The 18,404-nt window shown below is 41.2% G+C and overlaps 3 protein-coding genes across 4 annotated transcripts; 2 read left to right on the top strand and 1 right to left on the bottom strand.

Moving 5' to 3' along the window:
• Positions 1-69: 69 nt before the first annotated feature.
• LOC128885651 (adenosine kinase-like) lies at positions 70-2,257 on the top strand. 2 transcript variants are annotated; one of them, XM_054139790.1, is made up of 6 exons: positions 70-202; positions 504-736; positions 807-980; positions 1,063-1,333; positions 1,415-1,684; positions 1,751-2,257. In XM_054139790.1, the coding sequence occupies exons 2-6, from the start codon at positions 537-539 to the stop codon at positions 1,967-1,969; spliced, it is 1,134 nt and encodes a 377-aa protein (XP_053995765.1). In that variant the 5' UTR covers positions 70-202; positions 504-536; the 3' UTR covers positions 1,970-2,257. The 2 variants fall into 2 exon arrangements, with proteins under 2 accessions (XP_053995765.1, XP_053995764.1); XM_054139789.1 differs by having other exon boundaries at positions 76-424.
• A 691-nt stretch (positions 2,258-2,948) lies between these two features.
• On the top strand, positions 2,949-17,522 carry LOC128885506 (putative protein FAM10A4). The gene is made up of 5 exons (XM_054139589.1): positions 2,949-3,120; positions 3,396-3,671; positions 3,761-4,173; positions 15,584-15,799; positions 16,035-17,522. Exons 2-5 carry the CDS (start codon positions 3,404-3,406, stop codon positions 16,269-16,271), a joined length of 1,134 nt encoding a protein of 377 aa, XP_053995564.1. The 5' UTR covers positions 2,949-3,120; positions 3,396-3,403; the 3' UTR covers positions 16,272-17,522.
• Positions 4,223-13,677, bottom strand: LOC128885504 (uncharacterized). The gene is made up of 10 exons (XM_054139586.1): positions 13,347-13,677; positions 9,136-9,222; positions 8,983-9,068; positions 8,638-8,857; positions 7,501-8,574; positions 7,305-7,421; positions 6,852-7,024; positions 6,466-6,657; positions 6,137-6,400; positions 4,223-5,963 (listed from the first exon to the last, which is right to left on the bottom strand). Exons 1-10 carry the CDS (start codon positions 13,417-13,419, stop codon positions 5,583-5,585), a joined length of 2,667 nt encoding a protein of 888 aa, XP_053995561.1. The 5' UTR covers positions 13,420-13,677; the 3' UTR covers positions 4,223-5,582.
• Positions 17,523-18,404: the final 882 nt, after the last annotated feature.

Raw genomic sequence — 18,404 nt, 5'->3', positions numbered from 1 at the left:
TGTGTAGTGGTGTGGAGTGTGGTTGATTATTGGTTGACTATGGTTGATTACTTGATCAAAATTAGAGCCGATTTACAGATGCGGTAATATGCATCAATATACTACAGAACATAGATAAATATGGAAAAGTCTGTCAGAAGAACAATTGTTACTTTGTGAATAGATTTCGAAGACTTTTACGTCGATCTCGAATAGAATGGAAGTATGTGAAATACTCATTATTGATTTTTTCAAGCAATTACATTTTTTTCCGAAGAAAAGATGAACAAGCAGTTTTATAAAAAAATTTGTTTAAAGATTGCACATGATATAAATGTAATAAAATATTAACGCTTGACCAAAGAATTTTGTTTATTTGTATATATACCTTATTTGTCATAAACGTTATATTTGCGCAATTGTACAATATTTAACGCTTATGAAGGTATAGTACGCTATGTACACATATATATATTCATAATTATACAATTTCATGACTAGTCATAATATTTGTTTACAAATAGAAAACGTTCATCTAATCAAAATTGTAAATTAAGATGGTCGAAGGAATTCCATTGAGAATTGCTTCCCTGGAGCTTAATGTCCCTGCAATAATAGCTTTTGGCAATCCCCTGTTGGATGTTTACGTATTTCTGAAAAATAAGGATTTCTTGAAAAAATATGATCTTACAGAGGATGGAGAATTGGAACTTTCTGTTGAGAAAATCCAGGAGATATTAGCAGAGTTGCCACAAGAGTTAATAAACATTTACATTAATAATGATTCTCACATGTTTATACTGTTAATAATTTTACGTATTAAATAGTTTAGAAAAAAAAATTAGTGCCGGAGGGTCAGCACAAAATTCAATGCGAATTTTGCAATGGCTTTTCGACGATACCTTCAAGAATCAATACAGCATCTATTGCGGTGGTCTTGGAAATGATCCTAGGGGAGCAATGTTGAAAAACTTAGTTCGATCAGCAGGTGTGGATGCCAGGTTTGCAAATATTTGAAATCTCATACTCTATTCTCAGTTCCCTATGATGTATTTGTACATGAAAATTCTTATTTTTTTTTAGATATGCAGTTCATCCAAACCTACCTACTGGACATTGCATAGCATTAATAAACGAATCGTCGCGTAGTCTTGTTGCAAATATAGGTGCTGCTGGTGTATATACCTTAGACGATTTTAAGAAAACCAATTTGTCATTAGACACAATAAAAATAATTTACATAGAAGGATTTTTCATAACGCACAGTTTTCCTGTAGCAAAGGAACTCGTTAGACTAGCTGAAGAAAAAAAAATAATTATAGCCTTTAACCTTAATGGGCTTTATATATTCAATGTATACAAACATTTGTAATGAAATAACATATACTTATAGATTTGTATAATGTGAATAATAGAGTCATGTTAACTTTCATAGGATCATCATGCAGCAATTTGTGAAATGGTCGGACATGCAAATATTGTATTTGGCAATGCAAGAGAAATGGAGGCATTGGCTCAATCGTTAAACATTAAATATGACGATGTAACCGATATACCATTCTTACTAAATAGTTTGAAAAGAATTGCAGTTAATGCTTCTAGTTCAAACTCCAAAAATTGGTTGCATAATGGTGGAATATTTGTTATGACTCAAGGAGGATCAGCTCCAGCCATTACTGTTTGGGGAAAGGGGCAATCGGTTGAGGTATGTTAAAAATAATAATTCACGTAGTCAAAGGGTCGAATAAAAAGTGGAATACATTCTATTTAGGTGCATCCAATTAAACCAAAAGCTCCCGTTATAGATACAACAGGTGCCGGAGATTCTTTGGTAGCTGGTTTTTTGGCAGGTATTTTAGTTCAATGGAAACCACAACATTGCTTAGAGTATGGTTGTAAAGTAGCATCATTTATGGTAACGAGACTTGGGGTTACACTACCAGACGAAGTACCAGCGGATTTAGTAGAGTACAATACTATATTTGCTTGATGCAAAATTCTATGAGTAATTTTTATTCAGAATTTTATTAGAAGAAAGTTGTGATAATAGAAGTATAAAATTTCGTGTCTATTTACGTGTATCTATATTATAAACATATAGACTCAATATTTATGTAGTAAATCAGAAAGTACAAAATTACGAAATATTTTAACAAAGTTCAAATCAAACTTACAAACAAACGATAACTTTGTTTTAATGTGTATATAAATGTGATTTTATCTATATATAGACAGATTGGTATTTAATGTAAGACAGACAATGTATCGTAAATATCGTGTAATCGTTGAACTGCTGGACATCAATTTGAAGCTTACATTGAAATGTCACATGTACGTACAAATAATAGTTTGATTGTATAAGTATTTTCGTAAATAAAATTATTTTGGAAAATATTCCAAATAGTATTTTCGTAAATAAAATTATTTTGGAAAATATTCCAAATGTTTACCTCTATATAATTTTCTTTTATAAAGTAGAATCTTCTAAAAGGGGCCTAGTAGTTTCTCAGTACGGTACTGTATCATATTAGTCGCGCCATCGGTGTCAAAACGCCCAAGCTTGTAATAAAAATAGTTGCAGCTGGTGCCGTTAGATGGCGCCATCGAAACCTTTTAATAAATTATTCTTTATTTCCCATGAATGGGTAATTAATACGATTCTTTGGTTAATAACATTACAATAAATTAGTTAATGCGTCAAATTTATCCTTTATATGAGTGATTATTTAATGTAGCAATAATTATCGACCCTTTAGTTAGTGGTGCCAGCTGGTGGCAACTAGCAGCAACAGGTGGGAACTATTTTCACTACAAGCTTGGGGGTTTTCTCATCGATGGCGCCACTAAAAATCCACTAAAATATACTAAACTTGATAGTTGTATTTTATTTCTTACAGTGGTACTCTATAGAAAACGCATGCGCAATATGAATCAGGACTAATCGGAACCTGATAAACATTAGAGTTTCGTATCTGTAAGCGTACTTTATGGTAGTTGATGGTAGTGCCTTGCGCAATTTATTGTGCTTTGCAGAAAATTAATTTGACATTATCAAAAGCACCGATAACGAAAGTACGGGCGATTACAGAAATTCGTTTCGCATTTTGCATTGAAATTTATATAAACTCGACGTAACTACTGGTAAGAAGACAAATTTCTGAATAAATTACAATTGTTAATTACCGGCGTTTGCACCGTTGTAGGTTCATTGTTTGTTCTACTCTTTAAAAGATCGGAATGTGTCATGTTCCGAAAGATATTGCAAAGCATATGGACTTTTTCATACCAGAAACTATGTATTTCTTGTAAACATGTTGACATACGATAATAGATCATAGTTGTTTATGTGTCGCATAGATATATTTTTAATATTTATAAGGTCTTTTGCATAAATCAAATGTGATCGTTATTTACAGGCTTCAAAATGTCTCTTCCTCTGAAACCGGAGCATCTAACACAGCTAAAAGTATTTGTCGAACTTTGCATGGTGAATCCTGCGATATTACATCACCCAGAACTAGCTTTTGTAAAATCATTTATCGAACACTTTGGAGGAAGTGTTGGAACAGCTAAAGATGACGGATCGTCGAGTAAGGCAGCTGGAAGTACAGATAAATCGAAAGCAGCAGAACCCGAAGCGGAACCAGAAAGCGAGGAAAGCGATTTAGAACTGGACATGGAAGGAGTTATCGGTTAGTATAATTTTGTTCTTTATCAGATTTAAAACATTACGGCGTAAAGTTAATAATTGTTGCTCATTAAATTACGTTAAATGTTTTAGAACCAGATACAGATGCTCCTCAAAAGATGGGAAATCTTACCTTACAACCAACGGAAGAAGAAATCGCGGAATCTCAAGCCAAACGATCCGAGGCTGTGTCAGCATTCGCGGAAAAAGATTACGAAAAAGCTATAGAACTGTATACCGAAGCCATCGTACTGAATCCACAGGCCTCGTTACTTTACGCCAAACGCGGACAAGTATTCTTACTGTTGAACCGACCTAACGCTTGTATACGCGATTGCAATCGTGCGTTGGAGCTAAATCCAGACAGCGCGGCAGCTCACAAATTCAGAGGAAGGGCCTTTCAGTTGCTTGGAAAATTCGAAGAAGCAGCTACCGATTTGCGGCTTGCTTGTAAATTTGATTTCGACGAACAGGCTGACGAATGGCTGCGGGAAGTTACTCCAAACGTAAGTACGGTCCAGATAATTAATAGATTTTTGTTACGTAGGTTGTATATACTATTCGTGAATAATTTGTATTTGAGACTGAGATGTCGCATTTACACAAATGAAAATTGTAACACACATTCCTATTCGAAAATACATAAATTAAGTCTACTTAACTTAAATACATAACGTAACATTTACATAAAATAACAACTTATTCTCACTAGCGAAGTAAATATTGTTGACGTAGTAAAGGTAATTAAGATATTTTTGTATAATTTTGATGACAATATTAGAAATTGGCATATCTGAAAAAAGCCGATCACACGCGTGAGCATTAACAACACAACGCAAACTGATAAATATTTCATACGAGGCGTTTAATTTGCACAAGGAACATCAAAGGTCAAACGTTTTACTAAATCAAAACAATATATTCGTTTACATCGAAAATATTGTTTGCATACCAACATGGGAATATGTTATCGAGTAACTAATCGTAAATTATTTTTTTTTAAATAAATATTTTATAACTTTTAATAAGAACACAATTTATTTATACAAGGTATTTCACAAAAGCCTCAAAAAGAGATCATTCTTGTCTCTTTCTTAATGGAAATATTTTATATACTTTAATTGACATACTTGTAATATGCAAGTAATTCTTGTTTCCGTCGCATGGTCTCGTCGCGTCGGATGGTTCAAGTTTCACAGTACCGTATAATAATCGTCGGAACCATTACACCAAGTTTCAAAGAAGTCTGTCGCGCGAGTTGATCGTATTTTCAACTTTTTATTGACGTATTAGTAGGACCCACTATTGCTGTGATATGTTTTCGAAAACTGCATGATCAAAGCTGTATTAAAACACATTCAAGGGAAATTCACTGTCCATTTTAGATCGGAATGGTAACACTTGTATCGTCTTCCAACACACAAGTAGTATCTCGGTAAATCATCTACTTGTAATCCATCGATGCGCTTTTAAGCGTGCATTGAGTATACCTTTGTAAATGTATGGTTTGCAAATATACGACAGCTTACCTGCACAACCAACGGTATACGGCTACATACTTGGAAACTGCATCTGTTCTCGTTCTCGTTCTCGTTCTCCTTCTCCTTCTCCTTCTCGTCCTCGTTCCTCGAATGAATTGTCTAGTGCATCGTGCAAGGTTGTGCTCCGGAGGAGCTCTACGTAGGTCTCGCATTCTCCGCTTCGTCTAGGACCCAGTTGGATTTTTCTCTAAGAGCAATCCGAGCCTAGCTGGATTTTTCTGTTTCAGGAAGGAAAGTTCTCTGTATCGCCTCGAGTATTGAACTTACGCTAATGTTCGTTTCCTCTCGCTCGTTCGCTTTTATTTATTTTTGTACAATTTGCCCGCTCCCATACGTTGGCGTCGAGAGCTCTGTCGCGGAACGTTCAATCACACTCAACTAGGAGGACTCGTCTCGTACTCGTGCGTCACTTGCTCTACAGACTTTTTGTATTTGCCTACGAGTTCGGGCAATTCGTAGGCGATGGCTACGTCGAGTCTGTTGATCGGACATCCACGGAAGTAGGTGCACGTCGAGCTCAGCAAGGGGAAGTCGTAGAGAGGATTCAGCCGGAAAAAGTCTCTATAAACATCCGGGTCGGGCAAATCGTAACGCGATATGTTCTTTAGAGTACTCAAGCCCTCGTAAATGTGATAGTCTTGGGGATTCTCGATGATCTTATCGCTGATCTCCTTCTTGTTTCCAAAGAACGTCTTGTGATTGTAATACGTGGTCAGATAGCAGTCTACCATTTTAGCGTGATTGCGCACTCGCACCTGTAATCGTAAAATATACAAAGTAAATTTCATTTAATTAAACATATTTACACTTTTTAACATTTTCTAGCCTTGTATTATATCGTACATGTATAGTACCATATATTCCCACGTGCAAAAGCTACGACACTTGTATAATATCATCATTTTCTAGCTCTCTATCAACAACTTACAGCAAATCTTCTGGCGCTCGCTATCTTGTGCTCGACTCGCTTATCAATGGCGGTACGCAGGTCGCGGAGGAACGCGCGTTCTTGAGCATACAATAACCTGGTGGGTGCACCTGCCTCGTACGGCAACGACCACAGCGACGTGGAGTACATTATGGGTGGTTCAGCGCTGGACATTAGCGGCGATATGTTCCAGATCAGAGCTCCTTGCACTCTCATCAGTTCCTCTGGTTTCACTTGATCGGCTTTGTTAAGAATGATGCGTGTCTGTTTTGGAAGTTGTCGTTACATTATGCTGACACTGTCTTATCGTTAGCTCTACCAAACCGTACCTGATACTCCCTGCCCTTCAGTTGATCGAGGATCGCTTCGGTTTCCGGTCCAACGTCCAATTTCGATGGATCGTAGACTAAAAATATGATGTCCGCACGGTCGATGAACCACTGACACGCGTCGTTAAACGGAAACAAACGTTGGACCTGCTTTCGGATTTCCAAGATCCCTGGGATCTCGACGATGTTCACCTGGTGGCGTATAGACGGTATGCAATTGTATTCGATAGTTATTATATCGTATGATGTAACGCGATAGAGAAATTCAAGTTCAAGGTCATCTCAAGCTACGTCATCACGCTACTCTACAAGATACGTGTGTACAATCGTCGATCGATATATTATAGTGGTTGATAATCTAACAAGATTTCTTTACGTCAACTCACTTTTTCCAACAGCTTGTTGTCGAGTCGTAAGCCTTTCAGACGATCGAGCATACCCTGGCCAAACTTTTGCAATCCTGAGAAGGTCCAGTCAGCGGCCAGCTGCGTCCCGTCGAGGATCTCCTCTTCTTCGCCGTGCATTAGAATATTGAAGTAGGCCGGAGACGGCTCGGCTCCTGTGTCATTTCCATTTGCCGTTTTGCATTGCTCCTCTAAGCACTCTCTCAAATCACCTAAACACTATCTGTACATTCATGCTACTAGCATGCTTCTACTGGTTAAATTTGTAACAATTCGCTGTTTTGTTGGAGTTTTTTTTTTTTTTTTTCTCCTTTACAAAACTATCGAAGGCGTGATCACGGCCGACTGAGTTAAGCGTAAATCATGTATGGACGTAGGGTGAGGTGAGCAGCATCTTCGCACAAAAAAATTCACGTTTCACCGTTACTTACGCACCTGTCCTCAACGATGTCCGTTTGTACTCGTTCTCGAGCAAGTAGTTTATGATGGAAGATTTCCCACCGCTCCACGGACCCATGAACAGAACCAGCGGTTTGGAGAATATTTCTGGGTCTAGAACACCAAATTCATATCGGTATCGGTGCATATCGCATATGGATAGAAGGAAACGAAGGTTCTTTCGAGTACTTACCACCAAAGTGCCGGTTGCTCAAGTCCCTGTACTTGTACAACGACTCTAACGGCTGAATGGCGTTATCGTAAACCCTCTTTAGCTCCTTCAGGACAACGTCGCCAATTTTCTGGATGGCTCGTTCCTTCTCCTCGTTCTCTTCGTCCAGTTTCAGCAGCTGATTGATGTGATCGCGCGGTCTCAAGTTCTCCGGCACCATGATCTCCTGTATCAGGTCTTCCTCGGGGGTGGGCTCTTCCTCCTCGCTTTCGGCAGCTTCCTCTGAACCTTCAGCCTCGTCTTCTGCTTCTCCCTCTTGGCCAGCTTCTCGCCTGCCTCGAGATTTTACCTCCTCGTCTTCTTCTTCCTCAGACTTGCCTTTTTCGGCTGATTTATCTTCTTCCATCGCGGATTTGGCTTCTGTCTCTTCTTCTTCTTCTTCTTCTGCAGATTTAGATTCTTCGTCTTTCTCAAATTTGCCTCCCTTGTTTTCTTCTTCTTCTCCTTCTACTTGACCTTCTGCACTCTCTTCTTTTCCTTCTTCTGCGCTCGCTTGTTGTTCCCGCGACTGCGCATCCTCGTCTGCCTTGCTCGCATCTTCCTCTGTCTCCTCTGTGTCAGCTTCCTCCTTCGAAGCAGCAGCCTCTGCTTCCTCTTTCTCTTTGGAAGCTTCTTCTTCCGCCTTGGAATCTTCTTCCTCGGGTATCTCTTGTTCCTCGTCAGACTTCACCTCCTCAGTTTTAGCTTCGTTTGCTTCGGATTGCTCCTCGTCGGATTTCGCTTCTTGAGCCGATTCTTCCTCGGCCTGAGCTTCTTCGTCGGATTTTCCATCGTCTGTCTGCCCTTCTTCCTCAGATTTCGTTTCGTCTGGCTGCGCTTCTTCCTCGGGCTTTTCATCGTCTACCCGCGCTTCTTCTTCAGATTTCGTTTCGCCTGCTTGCGTTTCTTCGCCAGACGCATCTTCTTTTTCTTCCTCGGTTTGGTCTTGACTCGAATCCGCGGCATCCTCGTCTACATTCTCAGGGGACTCGCCCTTGTCCTCGTCCGTTCCCGCATCCGCTTCCTCGGACTTGCCTTCTGCCTGTTCAGCTTCACCTACGAGGATAACAGAGGAAAGTTGCGTTAGTTGACGGAACAGCCTGGAATCTTGGCGTATACCTTGTTCGGTTTCAGCCGCTTCGGCACTTTGCTCTCCCTCGCCTTCCGCGCTCTGATCAGTTTCCGTTGACGCTTTGTCTGCCTCATCCTCGGGTTGTTCGGCACTTTCCGCATCTTCAGCCTCTGTTTCTGCTTCTGCCTCTGCCTCTATCGACTCCTGTTTGTTCTCCTCCGTTGCCAAATCTTCCGTCGAAACATCGGCTGCTGTTGGCTCGGCTTCCTGAAACGAACGTCGCTCGTCATTTCCTAGATTAACAATTTTTACTGACAAAGGCGAGGGGAAGATTTCAGAGGGCAGAGCTTTTTTTTTTATTTTACACATTGAAATATTCTGAAACGATTTACTTCTTCGCTCGCAGCCTTTCCTTCTTCTTCGTGACTCTCTTTATCGTCGCCTGTCCCAACCTCGGCACTGGTCTGCTCCAAAGATCCTTCAAACGAAACATTCTAGAAATCGCTGTGCTGCAGATGAATATTCCTCCGACATCCTAGCATTACCTGTACCGAGATCCTTTAACGCCTTTTCAATGTACGGTCGACACAGATCCTCCGGTGGCACCTCTAGCTCTTGTTCGCTTTGCACTCCTGAAACACGAGTTCGCTTGTAATTGATGCGAATTCCAAATCAGCGTTTTTGCGGCGTCGAAATACAGCATGCGAAACACGGAACAACATTAATAAGACGCGTTCGCGTTGGTTGCGAATTTTGCGAGGATTTTACGGTCGTCTCGACTCTACGCCGATTCCTCGGCTGCCAGGAATTTTCGTCGGGAGTTCTCGCTATGCCGAACACGCGGTGCCAAAAGAAGGCGCGGAGTATTAGATAACGCAGAGCTTAGCCGAGGGTTTAACGGCACGCGACCACCAAAAATATCTGACCCAGGTGACGCAACGACTTGTCAAAGTCGTTACACACCGTTGCGTTGGGTCGAGCGCGTGCTCGGACAATGACAGGTGTTCGAGGGACAACAACTTTGCCTCGACTAACGACAACTCGAACAGTAACCTCGAGGAATTCTGGAGAACGAGCTGGTCCGCCAGGACCGCCTTGGAACTATTTGTCACAAATATCGTATTTCAATTTTCCAGCGATTCGCGAAACAGGGATGACGATACTGGATCTTCGAGAACCACACTCGAGACTAGTTAATTACTATAATAGTTGTTGATGTACAATAGGGTCACGTTTGAAGTAGAAGTGATTAGAACGTATCTCAGTGAACCAAGATGCTAACGAACAACTAGCACCACCTCGTTCGTCATGTTTCAATCTTCCAGCAGTTAACAAAGTGATAGATGACGTTACCGAATCAACGATCCAAGAGAACTAACCACCGACACGTTACACCAGGATCACTTATGAATTGGCAAAAAGTACAAGTACTTGATTGTCTATAACAGAACTTGAATGTGCTTGGAGTTCGAATCCTGATTTGATCTCCGAAACGGTCTCATCAAAGTTGAGACTGTATCTAGTATCTGGAAAGTATTTCAGAACGCTCCACGTGTCAAATTCCAAGCGATCAAATGGATCTACGATGCGAAGTCAAGGTGTATCGCAGCGAGCAAAGCGTTGGTTCGAGGTCGAGAGTAATGGGTCGTGCGTGGATTCGCTTCGTTTCGCTGATTTCTACGCGAAATTTGTTTGCTTTTCCTGTGCACGGGAAACATGCTGTGGGATCGCGAATTTGACGTCACGACGAATACATAGCAGAGGACGTAAAATTTCGGTGGATGCAAACGTCGATACGATATCATCTTTGTAGGCAGTATCTGGGAGCAGGCCGGTTTCTAAGTTTAGCGGCGAGTAGGCGGCTTTGAACCGAGCAACACTTGAAAATATTTATATATTCGATGAGCGAAACGTATTTTTATCGGTTATTCGCCGCGAGAAAGTGCAACACTCTTTCAGAGATCCGATTGTGAAAAGTTACTCCAACCACTAGGGCATATTTGCGGTCGATCTATCGAATCGATCGTCGACTTTGTCTGGAAAACGAAAACAGAGAAAGAGCTAAAGATGTGACATTGAAAATAATTGCAACGTAAATCTAGAACCCTTTTCTCCGCGATGGATCTTGGGAAAAACTTAAATAGAAAAAAAAAAATCCTGTTATTCGATGGGAAATTCGATTTTAAGAGCGAAGCTCAATTGGCCTATACGAGCAGAGAATAAGGCGAGAAGATACCCTGTTTACGTTGCACCCAGATCGTAAATTTTCATTATTACATCACACGTGCTGGTACTTTTGGCACGAGATATCAGCTTTTTCACTTTGCATGCTTCGATCTTTTGTTTCTCGAACATCAAAGGTGCCCCAGTGACTTTATCGTAGTTTTTCCTCTAACAGAGATCTTTGTAAATATCTGTAAAAGTTATTTTACCAAGAGTATCTCGATTTGTAGCGTTCGTTAAATATTTACTTATTCCGTTTGAGAAACGAGTTTTGAGTCGCGATTAAAGGATGCCCGATCGCGATTAATTTTAGTCTCGAGTGGTCTACAAGGTAGTACGTTGAAATAGTTGGAAAATAATCCACGAAAATGTCAAGATACAGGTAATGGAAGCAGAGGTAAGCAGCTGTCGTTTGGCAAGCATAGCTACCAAGGATAAAGATAGAATTCGACTTGTAGTACCGTGCTCTGCGACGTGTACGGCCTTTAATCCTTTCGTTATAAAAATTAAATATGCTTAATGACGCGCGTTTCAATTATTTTTACCAGTAGCACGTTTTACTTATGTACTTTAATTGTACATAATGTATTATGTACTTTTAATGTATGCATTTTACTGTATGCAGTAATATGTTATCGACTATGTTCAACTGCAAAACTTTCATGTACGTTTTTATTACCGTTATCGAAAATTATCCATCTTCCATAGTAACACTTTGAACGGGATTCGCTGTTACGTTTACAAAATTTAGAACGAATCTGGCACGGACTTACGCCGGTCCTTATGTAATTATTTGCGAGTTGTTGACAGTCGGTTTCCATCGATTCCAAAAATAACAAATCCTTGGATTCACGATCAAACCTTTTTCCTCTTAGAAACTCGATCGAAAGATTCGCGGTTTCTCGCGAACCCTCGATTGCACTTTGGGAACATTCGAGTGTGTTCCTCGGTTAACGGGTGTATCGTCGCGACAAAACGATCGTGACGCAACGGATCACAGGGAGTTCGTCGGTTCGATCGCGCGTCTGCTCGATGCCGAAGAGGCGGAACGAGCCAGGAAACGATGACGCAGACCCAGTGTCTTTACGTAACATTGACCTTGGTCGATCGTCACACGTTCGTCAGCACTTTGACCACATCATCGACCACTAAAGCACCTAGAAACCTGGCCGTGCCACAAAACTACGCGTCCGCGCGTCTACATCTTCTCGTTCTCGACGACACCTTTCGGACATTGCTAACCGAACAAGAAATCTTGAGACTAGTTAACGATCTCATTATATTTTGCAAATTGTTTTGCTAGTCTTCAAGGAAGATTCCATGTAATCGAGAAAGGAATTCTGGCTTACGTTTCCACGTGGCCTCTCGATTTCACTTTGAAATACAACCTTCCAAACGGAAGAACGTATTCGAAACTGGCCACTCTGGCACAGAAACAGTCTCTCTGTCAGTTTAAGTAAACGTACAAAAGAACTGTGACGGAAGTCACTGTCACGATAATATTAGTAAAATATTCGGGGCCACGTGATACCATATGTTCGTTCCAGATTTACCAAGGGGAAGAAACAAATCGGCGACACCACGGCAAGACTCCTCGTGTCAGCTAAGAATAAGCCTGGAAGAGAATCTCCGCCAAGTATTCCACTAACACGGTATTCCTAAAATACTCAGAGTCATTTGTAGATTTCACCAAAAGAAAGAGGAAACGTTAGTCCAAAAATGGATAAAAAATAACTACACTGTTGGAACCGCAAACGTTCTATTGTACCAGGAGGAATCGTAAATTACAATAAAACGATAACACGACTTAAACGTTTCTATTGTAAGTAGAACAGGATCGTTGCGATAAGTAAACATTGTTTTTTACTACTCTTACGGATGCAAACGGGTAAGAATTCTGCAAAGGATTCCATCGACTACTACGATCCCAGAAATAGCGGATATAGAGGATGATTTACGAAGATCGTTCTAAATTCGCCAGAAGACAAGAGAAACCGATGAGAATTGGCGAGTTCACTGTTGTGGCCGTTTTGTATCATTTAAAATAGGCGTGGAAAATAATCTTCTAGACGTTAGGAAAGTGGTGAGAACGCTTGATCGAAAGAAAGAAGAAGAAGAAGAAGAAATATTGGTTCTAAATCGATGGCTCCACTGTTACAACTTGGTCACCTTGAATGTCGAAGTGTAATTGCAAAGGACCCCACTTGTGTGGTCCTAGAATACAAGGTTAAATGGAATGTGAATTTATTCTCCGAGGGTGACGATGGAAATACGAAAACCTCCCCGGAAGAGGACCCACGCCTCTAGAATTTAAAGAAGATTGCTTCAAAGCCTAAACAAACTGCTCGAATGTACAAAGTACCGTGCAATTATTGTTACGATAACTGTTCGATCCGAGAAGAGCGATCTGTAGGTACGAAAAGAGTGAGCGGCGTTCCTCTGGAACCGTGGGAAAAGCGACGACGACGCAAGGTCAACGGGAGGGTAGCCTCGACGGAGGACGTCTGGGTTAGGTGAGTTGGGGCCTACTCACCTTGTAAGGCGACGACTAGAAGGGCCAGGAAGAGGCCCACGAAGAACGCGGGTCTCAGCCGCGAGCCCGTCATTTCGTTTCACTAGGCACTACACGATGAGCCAGGGCTGGCAGCTGCTCGTCTCACTCGATAGTCGCCTTCGACTCCAACTCGCCCGCGAGGAACTGGCATTGTCACTACCGCCAAACCCCGAAATACCGCCCCTCTACTTCTCAACCCCACAGCCAGACGACGCGCGCTAATACTATTTTCTTCGGGGTTTTCGTTTCTTTTCACCATCCTCCCGGCTTTTCGCGATTCTCGATTTTCCCGACTGGACGCTATCCGTGCCGGGACCTTCGGCTTCTAGTCGATGATCAATTGGTATTCAAATTAAACTTTGCCAACCTGAGAAAGCTTGAGAGAGAGAGAGAGAGAGAGAGAGGGAGAGTCTGAGTGACTTTGAGAAGGTCGAAGCCGCCTTATCTTGGGACTGTTCGCGTATCCATGAGACTTAAATGATCGCAGCGGTACTATTGTAGAGGCCGATGATCTTGTTTCGTGGATCATTAAACAAAAAATAACGATAACCTTGAGATTCGTTTAATAAAATGGCCTCGATCTAACATGCTACTATTATATTCGCTCTTCGACCAGTCTACCTTTGTCTCAAAGACTTTTTTCATAGAACCAGCACGAGAATTCGAGTTTGTGCTGTTTCTTTTATTCGAAACGTGTCTGTAAATGCGTTCGTCGAGCATGCGTGAACCGATGCGCGCGTCCGCCACTGAATCACCGAATCTTTATCTTCTACGATCCGAAGATACTGGCCGTAGTGTCGCAGTTTTAAAAATACCTCTTGGCGGCCCGGTTTTCTCGGGTTTGCAGGGTCTACCTGGCCGACAGACCGCAAAGACATTGACTAGCCATCGCTAGGAGATCCTGCACACGTTTCGACCAAACTCACGCGTCATCTTCAGCCTCGTTTTCGTCGCCCGTGTCCTACTCTACCATTTTTTCCGAGCTGCGAGGAAGGAAAGCATTGTTAACCGAGAGATTCGATTCTCTCGATTTTTTTTCATTTCTTTTTCGAACCTTTTCTTTCTCGCACGTAATTTATATTTACGCTAAGAGCCGTAAACATCAATCGAATCAGACGTTAGCCAATACGGGCCAATTCTGTGCATTGCTGGTTGCCGATTCCCAAAATACATCCGTGATACGAGGACAAGGTCGTCATGGGGATCGCAAGACATACAACCGAAAGGAATTTATATTCCGCGCGTTAAGTGGGTCGTTTCCCGACCGGAAGTAGTCTGCAACACCTGTAAAATATCCGAACGGTTACGAGTCCCAGTATCGACATGTGCTAAAGCGTCTTCGACCGATAAAGGTTAAAAAAGAAAATTTGGTACGCGCCAGACATAATTCACAATCGAATAAAAGCCTATAGTGCCAAGTACAAGAATCATCCTCATTCTCGTTAGAGAAATTTCGAGAGTTTTTCAGAGGGTTCGCCGTGTTTGCTTTTTATAGTCGCATAAGCAATCTACACTAATCCCCTAATTTACACGAAAGATCGGAAGAACGACCTCTACTCTATCTTTTATAATGATATATCTAATATAATTTTGAAAAAAGTACCGTGATACCGCAAATGGAGGTAAGGTGTATCGGTAAAATTCCAGATCTTTTTGCAATCGAACGCAAACCGTCTGCGAATCGGCGCGAGTCGGTAAACAGAAGAGGTTTGCGGCGAAATGCGTGTGCTCGGATCTCGGATAGAGAGGAGCGTCGCGTCGCGTCGCGTCGCATCGCGTCGCGTCGGGACGACGGGCGCCTTTATATTTAGAAGCCCGGGTCGCCGCCGTATAAGGTGGTGGTCCCTCGTGCAAAAGTTCTCGCGATCGCTTCGCTCTCTCCGCTGGTATCTTCCGTTTTTCCTTGCCCTTTCTCCTTATCTGCTCCATTATTCTCTCGCACTGTGCCCGATCGCATCTTATCCGTCCTCGTACGCCAGAGTACACGCTCTGTACATTTATACGACCTTGTTAGTGTTTAGTCTTAGATCATGGAATGTTTTCTATTCGGAGGACTTGAATTAGTTATAAACATGAATCGGGATTTTTGTTTACTCTATGTATACGGTAGATTGTTTACTATCAGCAGGATACACTTTGAGAAACGCTGCCGTAGACAATTACGGTGCTCGTGTAGAGTGACGGAAACGTCCACGATCGTTTGTTTTCATTTTCAGGCTCGCAAAATCGAGGAGCACAAGCGGAAGAAGGAACGCAAGGTGAAAGAAAAATTGGAACGCGAGAAACAAGAGAAATTGAAGAAAGCTTGGGAGAGTGCAAAGGCATACGAGGAAAACACCCGCACCTCTCAAACCGATACAAGCAGAGACACCGCTGGTACCAGTGATTTTTACAAATTCCTCAACGACCCAGAGGTTCTTCGAGGTTTTCAGGTAAGTTGGACTCTTCGCCAACCTATCACAGTGTATCTCGGCGTTAACATTGTTCACTTGTGGAGCCTTCCACTTTTCTTTTCCTTCCTGTTGTCGACATGAAATGAATTTAATCGTTACGTCGAAAGTTATATCAATTTTTCGTTCACATTGAAAAATTGCTCTCCGAAGAGGTGAATGGGACACGTCCTACTGCTACCTTGTCGATCTGATTGATTTTTTGTGTTATTTAAAGGACCCGGAAATCAATGCAGCCTTCAAGGAGATCTCTATGAATCCAACGAATATTTTAAAGTATCAGGGCAATCCGAAGATAATGGAGTTTATTAACAAGATAACTTCGACTTTCGGCTGGGGGTCTTGTCCTGGCATGGGTGGTGGAATTCCAGGTTTTCCGAGTGGTGCAGCTAAACCAGAGTCAAAGCCGGCTCCTCCAAAGCCGCAACCGCAGGTCGACGATGACCTCGATTAAACAGCTAAGCACCTTTTCAAAATTCCTCCTCCATTTATCCTCGTACGATAACACAGCTCTATTGGTTTCTTTGTACTAAAGCGATCCGCTCTCGATTACAAATCTAGTTGGAATCTACTTGCTACTATTTTTATCCGAATTAAATTCTATTCTGAAAAGGATCAACATCAGAGCTATAACGAGAGTAATGTATCTATACATATACGTTCAAGAATATGGAAATGACCATCGTATTTTACACATGGAGAATATCGATACTCGTTAATTAAGCAAACGTCCAGTTATGATTCCTCATTACGAATTATCGAATGAAATTGTTCTTTGCTATGCTCTACGCTAAAGGAAAGACTCGAAGAAACGTATCGTTTTGATTTTTTTTTCTGTGCGATTTTTTAATTTTTTATAGGTGATGCTAGAGTTCGTTTTTATTGTATCTTTTTTTTCGTTTTTTTTTTAATTTTTGTTTCGTAAGTGTTAAGCATACTCACGTTAGTTAGAGATGGTTGCCATGTGATAAAGAAGCGTTCGTTGCTCGACGAAGTACTTTCTTGTCTTATTTTCTTTTTCTTTCTTTTTTACTTTAGTTTTAATTATCACTACACTTATTGTTAGCTACACGCTATCGTCTATGTTAAGCGTTTCACGCGGCACTTTGTTCACTTTGCTCGAAGGTAAATAATATTCTATGCGTTGAATAAAAACGAATACGTTCTCACACTTTGCGACGTGTCTCCTTAAACGATTTTCCAATGTTAAATGAAAAATATATAAAAAGCTATTTACCATTGTAAAATGTACCGATAAATCTTCGCTGTTCGTGAAGAATATGGCGGATCCAGATTGTACATACCTATAGAGGTAGAGAAACGGAATGCTTTTTGACAGAAATGTTCGCTAAACCCACAGTTTCCGTATTTTTATATGTCTGTTTGACAGACAGTGAAATATAATTTTAGATAAACTTGATGGTTACGATACGTTGTTCAGAAATTCATTATCCTCGTTACGAACTATGTTGTTGTTATTATTATTATTATTATTATTATTATTATTATTAACATTATTATTATTATTACTATTGCTCGTTAATAAGAAGGCATTACTTTGTTATCATTCGATACGATACGATACGGATAGTGTGAGTTGACGAGTATTAAACAAACGATATAGTGCTTCGAACGTGTTTGTTCAAACGTAACTGTCATAATATAATACCGCGTGTTCAATAAATATATCATACAGTTCTGTATACATATTCAAACTTGTCATTTACCAGAGCAATCGCAATAAATATATACAGAATGATCGTCCAGGGATCACGTATACGTATGAATTTGAAAACACGAACGAGATATGCGTCGGTATCCGATTTTAAAAGGTAGCGCAAACCTCGATGGTTAAACGTTAGGATGAACCAAAGATGTTCTGCGATGTTTGAAAGAGCAATTAAAGAGCTAGAAAATAGCATTAGTGTAAGCATTCGTTGAAAAAGAAGATAGGCAGAAGGAAGAAAAAACTTTTGGTTCGTCCTAACGGTAACGTACTACTCGCATACTGGACGACATACGCAAATAAATAACTTCCTACGCGTAAGTACTTACAGACGATAATATTGCACGTGAAATCGAAAGGTACACACAATAGAATTACAGTCGGGCTATAAGAGTATCTTGGAAGAAACGAGCAGAAAGATAACGAGACGAATCGTCCCAGTACCCGAGGAACATTCATCCTTTCCGTTTGCAACGACCCAGGCGTGCATCGTTTCGGCGTGCTACGTTCTTCTGATTTTGAGCATGTGCAAGTTTGGATGCCATGGCACTTTCCTGAAAGTCGACGCGTTCGTCTCATCAGGAGATTGAACCTCCTCCTTGCAGCTGCCCGTCGACACGTTCGGCAGTCTCGATCCAGCGATACCCATATCGAAGCTAAACATTCTACGATGCCGTTTCGTTTCTTGATTACTGGCGTTCCAGTTTCTTGTACCGGGATCGCTTACCACGCGACGGTGCTTCCTGTGACGATGATGATGATGATGATGATGATGATGATGGTGATGGCGATGGTGATGACGATGACGCTGCAGTTGTCTTCTACACGGTAACACCGCGTGCTCCAAGCACTGCGGGTGCA

Source organism: Hylaeus anthracinus, unplaced genomic scaffold, assembly GCF_026225885.1.
Source record: "Hylaeus anthracinus isolate JK02 unplaced genomic scaffold, UHH_iyHylAnth1.0_haploid 11981, whole genome shotgun sequence".
Lineage (NCBI taxonomy): Eukaryota > Metazoa > Arthropoda > Insecta > Hymenoptera > Colletidae > Hylaeus > Hylaeus anthracinus.
This window is presented reverse-complemented; position numbering and strand designations above follow the sequence as displayed.

What these genes read in the sequence shown, in the direction of transcription:
- LOC128885504 (XM_054139586.1), bottom strand. Translation starts at nt 13,419, where the DNA reads ATGACGGGCTCGCGGCTGAGACCCGCGTTCTTCGTGGGCCTCTTCCTG. An exon ending in TCTAGTCGTCGCCTTACAAG is followed by an intron (nt 9,223 to 13,346) that starts GTGAGTAGGCCC and finishes CTCGTGTTTCAG; the next exon opens with GAGTGCAAAGCGAACAAGAG. An exon ending in GAGCAACCGGCACTTTGGTG is followed by an intron (nt 7,422 to 7,500) that starts GTAAGTACTCGA and finishes TTGGTGTTCTAG; the next exon opens with ACCCAGAAATATTCTCCAAA.
- LOC128885651 (XM_054139790.1), top strand. Translation starts at nt 537, where the DNA reads ATGGTCGAAGGAATTCCATTGAGAATTGCTTCCCTGGAGCTTAATGTC. An exon ending in ATGGGCTTTATATATTCAAT is followed by an intron (nt 1,334 to 1,414) that starts GTATACAAACAT and finishes TAACTTTCATAG; the next exon opens with GATCATCATGCAGCAATTTG. An exon ending in GAAAGGGGCAATCGGTTGAG is followed by an intron (nt 1,685 to 1,750) that starts GTATGTTAAAAA and finishes CATTCTATTTAG; the next exon opens with GTGCATCCAATTAAACCAAA.
- LOC128885506 (XM_054139589.1), top strand. Translation starts at nt 3,404, where the DNA reads ATGTCTCTTCCTCTGAAACCGGAGCATCTAACACAGCTAAAAGTATTT. An exon ending in TGCGGGAAGTTACTCCAAAC is followed by an intron (nt 4,174 to 15,583) that starts GTAAGTACGGTC and finishes TTTCATTTTCAG; the next exon opens with GCTCGCAAAATCGAGGAGCA. An exon ending in AGGTTCTTCGAGGTTTTCAG is followed by an intron (nt 15,800 to 16,034) that starts GTAAGTTGGACT and finishes TGTTATTTAAAG; the next exon opens with GACCCGGAAATCAATGCAGC.